This window comes from Dipodomys ordii, unplaced genomic scaffold, assembly GCF_000151885.1.
Source record: "Dipodomys ordii isolate 6190 unplaced genomic scaffold, Dord_2.0 Scaffold68, whole genome shotgun sequence".
NCBI lineage: Eukaryota > Metazoa > Chordata > Mammalia > Rodentia > Heteromyidae > Dipodomys > Dipodomys ordii.
The window spans coordinates 6,673,161-6,687,080 of record NW_012267284.1 but is presented as its reverse complement, the minus strand read 5'-3'; the positions used below and the strand labels follow the sequence as shown (position 1 = coordinate 6,687,080).

General features: G+C 49.3%; 1 protein-coding gene across 1 annotated transcript; it reads right to left on the bottom strand.

The window, feature by feature from the left end:
- Window positions 1–5,137: 5,137 nt before the first annotated feature.
- Window positions 5,138–13,156, bottom strand: Cpsf4 (cleavage and polyadenylation specific factor 4, 30kDa). Its single transcript, XM_013023366.1, has 7 exons — window positions 13,150–13,156; window positions 12,885–13,037; window positions 11,555–11,650; window positions 10,576–10,669; window positions 9,987–10,059; window positions 8,647–8,817; window positions 5,138–6,277 (listed from the first exon to the last, which is right to left on the bottom strand). The coding sequence occupies exons 1-7, from the start codon at window positions 13,154–13,156 to the stop codon at window positions 6,209–6,211; spliced, it is 663 nt and encodes a 220-aa protein (XP_012878820.1). The 3' UTR covers window positions 5,138–6,208.
- Window positions 13,157–13,920: the final 764 nt, after the last annotated feature.

The following is a 13,920-nucleotide window of genomic DNA, read 5'->3' as shown; positions in this document are numbered from 1 at the left end:
CCCCCCCCCCCGAAAAAAAAAAGATATGTGGCTTGTTAAGGTCCTGTCATCCCAATAGCAGTAGAGTTTTGAGGGTTTTTTTTTCTTTTCTTTTTTTTTGGCAGTGGGGAGGCGGGGCGTGCCATGGGGCTTCAGCTCATGGTTGGGTGATGTCCCTGAGCTCTTTTGTTCAAGGCTAGTGTCACAGACCCAACTTCAGGTTTTCTGGAGATGAAAGTCCCAGGGACTCTTCTGCCCAGGCTGGTTTTGAGCCATGATTCTCAGAGCTCAGCCTCCTGAGTAGCTAGGATTGCAGGTGTGAGCCACCAACACTCTACTGATAATGGGTTTCTTGATCCACCCTTGGTACTATGTTGCTTTATCCAGGGACCTTCCTATGTTTTGTTGCTACTCATTGGGATGTGGCCTGAGCCTACCAACCCATTTGGAAAGGCTCTTACTAAGTTATTTGATTTCTTGAAATATGTTGTCTCATTACTGTCTCTGAAAATTGTTGATCATAGCAGTTCCAAATAGGCTGCTTGAGATTGGAATTCCTCAGGCTGGCATACCTGGGGAGGTTGGCACCCGAAGGAGCCAGATGCTTCTCAAAGCCCACCCCTAATGACCAAGTGCATCCACTCAGAGCCAAGAGTATTTGGAGGTGCATCCACTGGGCTCCCTCTTCCCCTCCAATTCTCTGGCTACACTTTTCCAGGGGTAGGACCTGTTATCCTAAATTCAGGAACATGGCTAATTCTGAGATTCAGTTCTGCTGCCAGGCTGGGGGTGAGACCTTGGCCAACTTGCCTAACCTTTCTGAGTATATCTTTTCCCACCAAGGGAAGGACATGATTATTTATGATGATTAAATTAGCCAAAGTATGTAAAGCGTTAGTCTTACAGTATCCTATTCTGCCCTTCACTTTCTTCCTCTCTCCCCTCTCCCTTTCTTCCTCTCTTCCTCAGTACCACATAAACAGAAAAAGTTGGAAGTGGTGCTGTGGCTTTCAAGTTTGGTAGAGTGCTAACCTTGAGCAAAAGAAGCTCAGGGACAGAGCCCAGGCCCCAGCACTGGCCGAAAACCGCAAGTGGCGCTGTGGCTCAAGTGGTAGAGCGCTCACCTTGAGCTGAAGAGCTCAGGGACAGCACCCAGGCCTAGAATTCAAACCTCAAGATAGAAAGAGAAAAGAAAAGAAATTAGATGCTCAGGAAAACAAGCTATCATTTATGCATAGATTTAACGTGCAGTATATAGCCTAACAAATGTCCCTTTTGGGTTATCAAGTTGATGGAAAAAAAAAAAATTGTGTCCAGAAACACATGAAAAAGGTGCATAGTACATCTACACACACCTTGCCCTTGAAAGAAATGTGTTCACAATTTTACTTAAGGAAAAAAATAACACCACTTCTTATAAAATAACACAGAATTATTGATTAAAGTTCAAATTTCTGGAAGAAGACACAACCCAAAAGGAAACAAAACCACTCACACACTGAAAACACACACATCTGACCACCTCAAATACTGGTCTGGTTTTTATACAAGTCCACCTACAAAACAATTACTAAAACTTGAGAGAAAAATAAACAAAACTGGGCAACAATTATGAACATTTTTTAATGTCACAAGGAAAATTATCAATAATATACAAAACATCTACTTACGCTGTCTTACAATACTAACTTCTTCCACATAAAGCATACTGTTTATAGCTCTTTTTGTAAGTTATTCCTAGCAAGGTGTAATTAAGATATCCTCTTGCTCCTTAAAGCAGTTGAGCAGTTTTGCCATTATATAAGCTTAGACCTAAAATAACAATTTTGACAGAATGTACTTATTCATAATTTGATCTATGTATAGCCTGTATGTAGTGACATCACACTCCTCCCTGCATATACAAATTGTTAGCTGGCCCTGGTAGCTCATGCCTGTAATCCTAGCTACTCAGGAGGCTGAGATCTGAGAATCATGGTTCAAAGCAGGCACTAGCAAAAAAGTTCCCATGAGACTCATCTCCAATTAACCATTCAAAAACCGGAAGTGGCGTGTGGCCTAAATGCTATAATGCTAGCCTTGAGCTTAAAGAGGTTCAGGGACATTGCCCAGGCCCTGAGTTCAAGCTCCACAACCAACAGAAAGATCGTATTTGGACTGTTGTCATATTATTTAGTGAGTATATATATTTTTTTGTTCTTCTTTTCAGTACCACTGAAGGAAAAGAAACTAATGGATGTCAAACTAGTAGAGCTGCCAAACTGGATTTTGATGCGGGATTTCACCCCAAAAGGCATTGCTGGAGCATTTCGGAGAGGTCAGAGACTATTGATTATGTGTAAACAAAAGCAAACCTTTGTTCTTCCATTTTCTTTTTGCAGTGAATTAATTTGAGCAAAAAAAAAGTCCTTGTTTTAAGACTAGTAAATTCTAGAGGACAGGAGAGGGATTTCACCCTTGAATTTCCACATTTGAGTCATCTAACAAAGGTTCATGCTAAGATTTTAGCCCAGAAAATGTTTTGCTTTCTTTGGTTTTGAGATAGCTTATTACTATATTGGCCAAGGTAACCTGGATCTCAGAATCCCGCAGTCTTGGCCTCCAGAGTGCTGGGATTACAGGTGTGCCACCACACCTAGCTAAAAAGGGAAGACAAAAAAAAAAAAAAAGTCTTGTTGGTTTGAATCAATACCCCTTCATCAGAGGAATGTCAATAAGTATTTTGGATCGTCTCAGTCTATAAGAGCTTTCATATCTCTATGCCATGACTCCCACGGAAAACAGTTAAAATGGCCCATCTTCCAGCTGTATGCATTTAAAAAATGCAGGACTTCTGAGTACAGCCAGCTACTCAACGACTTGGAAGGCAGAGATCAGGAGGATTGAGATTGGAGGCCAACCCAGGCAAAAAGCTATCTCAATAAGGTGTGGGTCACATCCAGAGTCCCCAGCTATGAGGGAGGCTATAGGAAAGAAGAGCCTTGTCTGAGCAGGCCCTGAACAAAAACACAATACCCTCTGTAAAAAGTAAAGAAAAAAAAAACACAAAAAAACCCAGGCTGAGTTCGTGGCTCAAGTGGTAGAACAAATGCCTAGCAAGTGTGATAGCCTGAGTTCAAATCCCAGTTCTGTCAAAAATAGAAAACATGCTGGGCACCCATGGCTCACCTGTAATCTTAGCTACTCAGGAGGCCGAGATCTGAGGATCGCGGTTCAAAGCCAGCCCCGGGCAAGAAAGACTGTGAGACTCTTATCTCCAATAAACCACTCAGAAAACTGGAAGTGGTGCTGTGGCTCAAGTGGTAGAGCACTAGCCTTGAGCTGGAGAGCTGAGGGACAGTGCCCAGGCCCAGAGTTCAAGCCCCACGACCTACTGAAAAAAAAAAAAAAATAGAAAGCACAAGACTAATTAGAGGAATGCTTCATAACCTGTCATATCTCCAGGAATGGAGATTCAGATCATCCACAGAGGACAGGGAGCTACATGGTCTCCACCTCATCTTTCTAGTGCTCACTCCCCTTTCTGACCCAGTGAACCACAATCAAGTAGCCCTTACTTGGGGTTGAAATCTGGGACACAAGAGTAAGGCAGAATTAGGGTGGGCCTGGCACTGGACTTGGTCTTAGGCTGTGGGACTGGAATCCAAAGAGGATATTTGTGCTGTCTGCCTTTAATCAGCCAGTGAATGTAGGGTGAGTATCCTGAGAGCTAAGATCAGGGGACCTGAATTCCAAGCAGAACCCACTGTGAACTACAGGACGCAGTCTGTCAATAAGCACCTTTTCTGTTGCAGGTTATGACCGGTACTTCAACAAGTACATCAATGTGAAGAAAGGGAGCATCGCTGGGATCAACATGGTGCTGGCTTGCTATGTACTTTTCAACTACTGCCGTTGCTACGGGGAGCTTAGTAAGTGCCTCTAGTTCTCTATAAGATTACAGCGTGGTCTAGCTCTATTACATAGGGAAGCATTTTGGAGGGAATAGTCCAAATGCAGCATATAGAATAGTTTGTGGTGAAGAACACAGGAAAAAAAGGCTAAATATAATACTTGTGTTAGATCTGCCTCTGGATGTTGGGGTATCACACAGTAAGAACACCAACTTGAAAGGAACTCAGCAAGGCAGTTTTTACTTCTGCAGAAGCATAGGCCCACCGCCAAAATCTGGCAAGCCAATCACACAGCAGACAGGCTGTTCCCCTTTTTATCTCTAATCCAGCAGGCCCTACCCCTCTGCTTGGATTGGCTAAGCTCAGGTTCACAACCTGCTACACGATGTGTTTAACAAGAACAGGCTAGGGTGTATAACTAAAATTTAATCAGAAAGGGCCAAGCCAGGAACTTGTCAGAAAAAGTTCTTCCAAGATTGCAGAAAGAGACCAACTTTGATAGAAAGGACTGCTTTTCTCACTCGTGAGAAGCATCCTGTTCAGACATTGCAGGCTTGATCTGCAGTCAGTGCAGAGGAAAAGGTTCATGTGGCATGTCAGCTATGTGGCTCCAAGACCTGGGCTTGTCTGGGAGCTGTCAGTGGCCGCTTTCTGAAGCTGTTTCTGACAGGACCCAGCCCCTACCAGTCTGCTGTGCCAGAGCAAAGCTGTCTCTAGATGGGCTCTTGGGAGCTTTGTTCAGTGCCTTCCTAGAAAGGAAGGTCTGCTAACTCTTGTGGCACTGGCAAAAGGGGCTGGGCCATCTCTAAGGAACTAGGAAGGTTTTGTGTGACCATACTGCTATGGTTTCACAAGAACCCTTCTGAAGGCACTTTTTCCTGATTTCAGAACATGAACGGCATCGCAAGTACCACTGAAGAGCCCATGAGGCTACCTGCATCCTTGATGGCGGCTGTCTGGCCCGGCTCCCATCTGTCGACTTAATCACAGCGGAGTCCTTTCACATTCTGAGACAATTACTGTTCAATAAAAGGTGACCGGTATTGCTGTCACTGTTTGGCACCCAGGACTTTGTCCCGTGATACTTTAGTGGTCTCCATACAGTACTATTAGCTTAAGGGGTTCCATATCATTGTCCACAGTCCTAACCTGGAAGCACTGTGACCATTTGAAGAACTTCTGTCAGCTGACCCCACCATATATAGCAGTGGTTCTGTCACTGAGAATGTCAGAGTTGGCCTGACCATATTCCCTTCCTCCATTTTCACATGAACTCAAGCCACCAAAAACTCCAGGATGAGATCACCGAGCAATGTGGCACTCCTAGTAAGAAAGTTCAAGCACAGGACTAATGTGAGTTTACCATCCCCTGTGTGCCCAACATCTCTCTTCCTGGCCCTCTGGAAGTCTTGAAAGATAAACTGAGCCAGGGCCCTCCTAGGTGAGCAGTTTGGAGAAGCAGGTGCCATCCAGCATCTGACAGGCTGTTACCACTGTGTACAGTGGCCCTTCCCTCCTCTCCATGAGATCTAGTGAGGGGCAGGAAGTACCAATGTCACCCTCTTCAGAACTCCCATGAGGAATAAGACACAGTTTAAAAAACAAGCTTTAATCAACTTCATAAAAATGGTGTTGTGGTTGAACTGGGATAGGCCCACTTGCCCAGCAGGCTGCAGGTGATGGTTTCACATTTTCTAGACTCCAAGATGGGGTGGTTTCCTCCGCATGCCCCATGTCTGAGTGACAGTACAGATGCTCCATTGGCAGGAGGTAGGCGCAGAAGGATTGGGTCAGCTATTTAAGGGGTGGTCTGTGATTCCAGCTGAAAGTGTACTTTAAGCACTGTTAGGCAGGGTGCTCCACAGGCGTGAGCCCAGGGCCAGACAGGGCAGGAAGTGACTGGACTTGGCGGGGAAGATGCCCTCATTCAGATCATATGGGTGGCTTCAGGACTCATGATGCCAAGTGTGAAGAAGCTGACACGACCAGCCCACAGGCTCACATGAGCTGCCCTGAGAAGAAAGGCCATCTTCCATACCCAAGAGCCTTTTGCCTCAAGCACTATCCTCTCCCCCCTCCCCCCAAGGCTGGTATTAAGGAAGGAAGGCCCAGCAAAAGGCCCTGGTGCCCAGGCAAATGTGGTGGTCACTTGAGAGCCCCACTGAAACATGTGTCCCTTAACTTACAGCACAAAGATAGACCAAGAGAGGGCCCCACTGTGGCCCTGCACAGGTGCCCGCAGGCTCGGCCAGAGTCCCACCAACACTACATCCAGTAGTCAAGTGCACACTCCCAGCAGGGCCCCTTGGGCTGCTCTGAGCTGGCTCCAACTGCTGTCACTGTCCACTGAGAAAGGCCAAGTGCCCTTTGGTGCATCTGTTGGCATAGTGTCCTTTTTCACCACACTGGGAATAGCAGGGGAGGAAGAGGAGACAAAACAATATATTTTTTTTCAAATGCAATTTCCAACTAAGGCTACCCATCAAATACCAGCTGGGAAAGACTGAAAATGTTGGCACAACTCCTTGAAAACACAGCCGACAGCTCCAGGCGGAAGAAACCACAGGAAGCTAATTGGTGGGTGGAAGGGAGAATGAGGCCACTAGAGTGGCCTTACTGCCCGGGCTGGCCTTACACAAGCTAGGGCCAGGCCAGAGACACTCTGTACAAAGACCACTTACCTCTGAGCCAACACCTAGAGCCCTCCAGGGAGACAGTGAACAATGTGAGGGAAGCCACCAGGCTCTGGCCAACCTGGCCATGCTGTGGACATGGAGGGTGATTGCACCTGAGGGCTTCCCTCTGGCCTTTACCTATGTCTAGGCTACCCCTGGGTCAGATTTTGTTCACAGGGCCAGAGATGGGCAGCGGTTAGCTGGGTGAGTAGAGATAGCTGCATCACCTAACACACGACTTAGACGAGCTGATTATCCAGGCTTGTCTGTACTGTCTGCTCTTGACACCCCAAAACAGGAGAAAATTTTAAGGTGAATGGCACAGGGGTGGGAGGTAGCTGGAGTCCCCAGGTCTGCACTCTTCCTTGCCACCAGACCCCCATTACCCTTGCCCCCAGGCTTGCTTCCTTGATGATGTCCTACCACCTCTACCCATCCACTTCACCTGTTCCTCATGTTACTTGGGGTTTAAGTCACCTCAGTGACGCCGGCCCTGAATCCATATGCATCTTTCCTTTCCATGTTTTTAGACACCTGGACAGAGCAGGAGCAGGCCAGAGGAATGCCTGGCTGCTGAGCCAGCACCCTGGGGTCCCATCTTTCTTGACAACAACTTGTACGCACAGGTTCAGCATGCATCCTTTTGCTCCACACTGCCTCTAGAAGGCACTGAGGTTGATGACAACAGACAAGAACTAAGATGTCCATGTGGCAGTCGTACTGTCACTAGGAGCCAAGGTCATGAACTGTCAACAGAAAACTGGTAAAAATGGTGATTATGCAGCCATTATAAATTTAAGATGAGATTTCCTATGTTGGTACAGAAGGGGCTCTTCGGATTTTGATATATAAATCACCTTGTGAAGCACAGGCTGGCCTCAAAATCATGATCCTCCTAAGAGAGCCTCCTAAGTGCTAGGATCACACAAGTATGGCCACCACATGTTACTCTTTTGATATTAAGATGAGCTTGTGTGAACAGGTTTTCAAGAGCATTTCGACACAGGAGTCCTTCAAGTCTCCTGTGTCGAGGACTCTCAAGGTTGGTTCAGAAGGACATGACTGACGGACATTTCTTGTGTTCAGTTGTTTTCTTTTTTTGGTTGGTTGTGGAGCTTGAACTCTGGGCCTGGGCACTGTCCCTCAGCTCTTCAGCTCAAGGCTAGTGCTCTACCACTTGAGCTACAGCGCCCCTTCCGGTTTTCTGGTGGTTTACTGGAGAGAAAAGTTTCCGGGACTTTCCTGCCCGGGCTGGTTTTGAACCGTGATGGACTGCACACATATTGCTCAGAGCATGTGGAAATGCTGCTAAGAGGTGCCAGGAGTGAGAAGGGATGGGCAAGCAGATGGGCAAGCAGAGATTAGAAAACCCGGTATGGCTGGGTGCCAGTGGCTTATAATGTAATCCTAGCTACTCAGTGCTGAGATCAAAAGATTATGGTCTCAAGCCAATCCTGGGAAGGAAAATCCAATGAGATTGTTATCTCCAGTTAACCACCAAAAAGCCAGAAATGGTACTGTGGCTCAAAGTGATACGACAGAAAAACTCAGGGACAGCTCCCAGGCCCTAAGTTCAAGCCCCAGGACCAGCACAAAAAGAAGAAAACCCTGTGCATAACTTCAGCTCTCATCAGGAGTATGAACACAGGAAGTTAGCATGCAAATCTGAGCACTTTTCCTCTCCACCCAGAGCCGGGAATGAGAAAGACAAGCTCAATAGGTTTAGGTTTTTGGTTTTGTCTCCGCCCCCCTCCCCCCCCAAAAAAAGCTTTCCTAATGCAGTTCCTCCCAGTGCAGGCCCAACGCTGTCCTGCTTCTCCTAGCCACAGGCTTCAAGGCACTGCTTCTCCCTGCACAACTCAGTTCCCTGCTCAGCCTTGTTGAAAACTTTCCTCCCACTTATCCACTCTCCACGGTGCTCCATCTTGCCCTGGTGTGCCTAGGAGTTCTAAGCCACCCTAGTGGCCCTCCTTGATTCTTGCAGTCGGCAAAAGCAATGCTTCAATTTTCAAAAGCAACCAGAATATGTGGCGAGCACAGGAATGGAATGGCTGCTGACTTGAGAGAGGTCCCCACCGCTCCCCAAGCCCAAGACTCACCTTGTAACAGGTGACCTGCTCCAGCGGCCGGGGTCCCCGGTTGCCTGCACTGCTGTTCTGACTCTGCATGACCCCGATGACCTGCGGGGCTCTCTGCTGATTGGGAGAAGAGTTCTGACTCGTTAACTGGATCAGGGAGGACGACCTTTGTAATGGCGGATTGTTACTTTGCTGGAAAGAGTTACACAACACGGTTTTACTGCGGAAAACACGTGCACGAAGACTACCGTGGGGACAGAAAAAAAGAGGGCGGGACTGCTCCCGCATGACCAGCAGGGCTCCGCAATGGCCCAGCTCTAGAGAGCGGGCAGAGAAGGAACTTCTGATGATGATGGCAGTAGCCGCTGCCCGAAAACACCATGCAGACACACAAAAACGAAAAAGAAAAGAAAAGAAAACACCAAAGAGACAAGAGGAGGTCTCTGGGGCGGTGGGGCGAGGGCATGATCAGGCCTTACTTTTGTTTCTGAGGTTCTAGCTTCATGTCAGGATGAACGCTTGGTTCAGCCAGATGTTTAGCAGCCTACACGGCGAGCAACAGTCACAGAAAAACAGTTGGAGCCTGATACTCTGAGCTGCATTCTAGGGGCTGACAGGGCCCTCCTCTGGGGAGTCGATGTGACAAAGAGGGATAGGGGCTCCAGCCCTGGAAACTTCCCTGTGCTAGGAAGTCCTGGCTTTCCCCTGGAAGTGTGACTGGCGTGGCACTGCCAGCTCCTGTGGGTAGATGGAGGGTAAGCCCAGCCATATGGCACTGATGAGGCCTGAGTGGGTTTTGGCAAGGGGCTCAGGCCATCCGGGTAAGAAGACTTCACAATGGGTGGGCCAGTTTACTGGGGTAGGGGCTGAGGGCGGGCTGCTGCTGGAAGCCCTGCCTGCCTTCCTGCGGGCCTAACCACCTCTACTCCTATAACCAAATTAGGGTGTTCTTGGTTTGGGGGTTGCTTCCCGCATCTGTGTTTTCCTCTTTCCTGGTACTGAGGTGATAGACCACAGCACCATGTACAGTCTAGAAAACTACAGCAGTGATGGATCTATCCAGAGAGCATTGACACAGTCCTGCCCTCCAGGTGCAGACACCCTGCCTAGTGGTTACCCTGAGGCAAGTCCCTTCCTGTGGAGTCGTTTTCCTGTGTGTAAAGGGAAGTCTTCCCCACCCATCTCTTCAGGCAGACACAGCCACCCTTCCCATGCTCACACAGACAAACAGAGGAGACCTCAAAGTCCTTCTGCTCTAACAGATGCCCCCCATCTCCAGAGGCCATGTGAACTGTTCTGCTCTGACGCCCCCCCCCCCCACCAGCCCTCAGAGGCAGATGCACACCCAGGCGGCACGGTACCTTTGTCGGTGGCTGCGTCTGCTGTGGCAGTGGGGGCTGCTCAGTGGTTCCCATGGGCAGTTCAAATCGAGGGCTGGTCACCACCAGAGGGGATGAGAATGAAAAGAGGGCATGAGAGGGGACAGGGCAGGGGGTGTGGGATAATGAATCACACCAACCTTGTAAGCACAAATGGCCTAAAGCACAAGTGGCCTAAAAGGGGGGAGGGGGGCTGGCACTCAGCCATGCTACTGGGGGCTGCAGGAAAAACAGGATAGCCACCCAGAACTGGCAGAGGAGTCTTGCCTACTATGTAGAAAGGGCTATCTATGTTCATAGAAGCCCTGCCCCTCTGGGGGTTACCCCATACTACTTGGAACCCAAACACAGAACCACTTGGGGTGTCTAAACTTCCCAACAGACCCAAAGCCTTCCAGGTCCCCAGATGGGTCATAGCAAGGCTGGCCTGGGCAGAGCCACCATTGGGTTCCAGAAGAAGCAGTAGCCATAGTGTGGTTTTGCCATCTCCCACCCAAACCAGCCTCCAGGTTGGAGGCCACTCCAGGACTAGCCCCTAAGCACCTAGGGCGGAAGGAGGCAGAGTACTCACTGCATGAATTTACACAAGGGTCCCTCCGGGCAGAATCCCACGAGGTAATTTACGCAGATGACTCTCCGTGTGTGCCGGTGCCTGCACAGGGGACCTACGGAGCCCAGCGTCTGAGTCACTCAGATGTCCCCTCTGCGAGAGAATGCCCTGGTGTCCCAAACAGCCTGGGTGCAGAGGACCAGGGCACAGCACCAGATGCCATCTTTGCCGCGTAAAAAACCAGCAAGCTGCCCATTGCGCTAGAGGCCTGCTTATTTGTGGAGAACAGGCAAGATTTGGCCTCTGCACTAGCCCTCTCATCAAAAACACAGGTGAGAATGCAGCCCCCGTGTCCCCACTGGGAGATGACGTATGAAAAAGCCTCACAGCTGGGTGTGGTGGTAAACGGCTACAATCCCACAATCCCAGGCTAGGAACGCAGAAGACCATCCTGGGCTTTAAAAAAAAAAAAAAAGGGCTGGGAAGGTGGCTCAGTGGTAGAGTGCTTGCCTTGCACATATGAAGCCCTGGGTTTGATTCCTCAGCGCCACATAAGCAGAAAAAGCCGGAAATGGTGCTCTGGCTTAAGTGTAGAGCCTTGAGCTGAAGAGCTGAGGGACAGTGCCCAGGCCCAGAGTTCAGACCCCATGACAACCAAAAAAAAAAAAAAAACCTCAAGCCAGCTGCCTGTGGCTCACACCTGTAATCTTAGCTACTCAGCTACTAGATCTAAAGATCACGGTTCAAAGCCAGCCCAGGCAGGAAAGTTGCCCATGAGATTCATCTCCAATAAATGACCATAAAACCGGAAGTGGTGTTGTGACTCAGGTGGTAGAGCCCTAGACTTGAGCTGAAGAGCTCTGAGGGACAGCGCCCAGGTCCAGAGTTTAAAAAAAAAAAAAAAGCCTCAGCCACAGAAGGTCAGTTTTGCTTGGACAGGTGGAGTGACTTTCCCGGTGACCAGCCCAGGAACCCCAGGGCCCCAGGTCCTGGCACCTACCATGCTTGCAGAAGCCACGGTCGTACCAAGGGCAGTCCTTAATCTTGGACTCAGGGTCAATGTGCAGGAAGGGACACTCCTTGTTGCTGCATTCCCCTGAAGGAGATCAGACGTGTGGGCTTCCCGGAGCAGGACAGTCCCCTTTTAGCCTCCAGCCCCCCAGGCTGAAGTCTTCTCCAAGTCTTCTCAGATCCCTCTGCTGGAAGTCAAGGCTACCGTGGGCATCACCACTGCTCATTTCCTCCTCTATACTTTCCAAGAGCCATTTCTCTGTTCCACTGTATTATCTGCTGCCCATCCCTGGGTCACTAGAGCAAGAACTCCATGGGACACAAGGATGGTGTCCCCTTGATGCTTAGAAGAGGGTCCTCAACAAAAGCCTGTAGCCAAGTGACCCACAGGTGTTGAGCTTGCATCTGTCCACGCTCTGCAGGGAACAGGCAAGCAAGGGGCACCAGCGACATGGGAAGTGCCAGGCCCAGAACTGTCAGCAGAAAGGAGGGAACCCCAGGCCTGCCCCGTAAATATTCTGGTACAGATCTGTTGTGGCTGATGGCAAGACCTCAAGGGTGTGGGGAGGCAGGAAGGTCAAGTCCTGTCTGTTTGCTTTGAGGACAAAACAAGCCCCAAGCACCATTAATAAGCCAGCAGCCAAGCCTGCTGGATCACTGAGATAATTAACACCTCTAATAACACAAAGCATGTCTTGCACACCTCAGCTCATCCATTGCATAGCTTCCTGTAGGCTTTTGACCAGCCTGGTCCCTGTACAGGGCCTGATGCTGGCAGTTCTAGAGCTACAGCTAGCCCTTGTTTTGACCACCTGAGCTGCTTCCTGAGGCTGCAAAATCCACACCACCCTCATCCCTGGATCCTGCATACAGGCTGCCCAGGACAGGGGACGCATGCTCTCCAATCATAGCTTAAAGCAATCTTCCTTTCTGGGTGAAGAATGGAGCTCATTGCCACCAGAAGTCAGCCCCCTTTCCCGCTACTATCATGAGGTCTGTTGGCAGAGAGAAGGAACCCCAGCAGGCCCTGGGCAATCAGCAACCACAGTGGAGAGAGGAGATGCAGACTTCTGGAATAAGGCTGATGTCTATGGTAGCTGTGCAGTTCACTTCTCATTGCAAAACCCTTCTTAATCTTGGGATAACCCCAGAGCACTAAACAGCCATCTGGCTTACCAGAGAGTCCCAACATCCCCTCACCAAAGAGCCAGCTCAGGCTTCCAGGCTCTGTCCGTATCCCAGAAGGGTGGGAGGAGGCAGGCAGGGATAGAGTCTCTGTCAGCTCTGGACGGAGCCTCCCAGGGTTGCATGCAGCTTACCAAACTTGGAGTAGAAGTAGCACTCCGGCATCTTGGTCATGTCATACTCATGCAAGAACTCACACTGGTCCCCTTTCTTGCACAGCCCTCGCAGCCAGTGCTTGCACACCACTGTCTTCTCACCGCTGATGTGGCGGAATGGGCACATACCCCCTGGCAAGGAAGAAGGGCAAGGCTGTGAGGAGAGAGATGGGCCGGGGTGGGGGTGGGGGATGACAGGGACAGGTCTGGGGGAACCAGGGCACCTTTATCCCATGCAGCGAACAGCCCATGCTGGATGGTGGACAAGGTACCTCTGGCAGAGGCAAGCTAGTGTGCTGGCAATTCTTTTCAGTTCACACAGCTATGCATTTCAAGATGTTTCGGATTTGAATCATGATCTTAGAGATATCACTAGAAGATGGAAGCAAAACAAGCCTAGAGTAGGGTGGTAGATCCATTTGTTAATTTAATCCAAGCACAGCTCCAGTAGTACACAGGCATGAAAAACTGTAGTAACATTATTAAAGACTAGGGTTTAGGAAACCCTAAAGGAGAAAGACAACCACCAGCAGAAGCGCCAGGTACAGTGGTACATGCCTGTAATTCCAGCACAAGAGGATAGTGGGTTGAAGATAGCCTATATTTCATTCATAGTGAGATTATCAAAAATTTTTAAAAGTGTCCATACAGCCTTAAGATCAACTTCATGACTGAAGCAATTAAATGAGCACATAGGTAGAGGTGCCCCACAGCAGGATCTACCTGGCCTTGCTGGGGCAGGACCATCCTCTGGGGATGTTGGATGTCTAACTGGCCTTGAGGACCAGAATAAAGCTGCGACTGAGAAAGCCCAAGACCAGCTCTGTTAAGAACTGTCCAGGGGCTGGGAAGGTGGCTCAGTGGTAGAGCTCTTGCCTTGCATGCTCAAGGCCCTGGGTTTGATTCCTCAGCACCACATAAGCAAAAAGAAAAAAGCCAGACGTGGCACGGTGGCTCAAGTGGTAGAGCGCTAGCCTTGAGCTGAAGAGCTGAGGGACAGCGCCCAGGCCCAGAG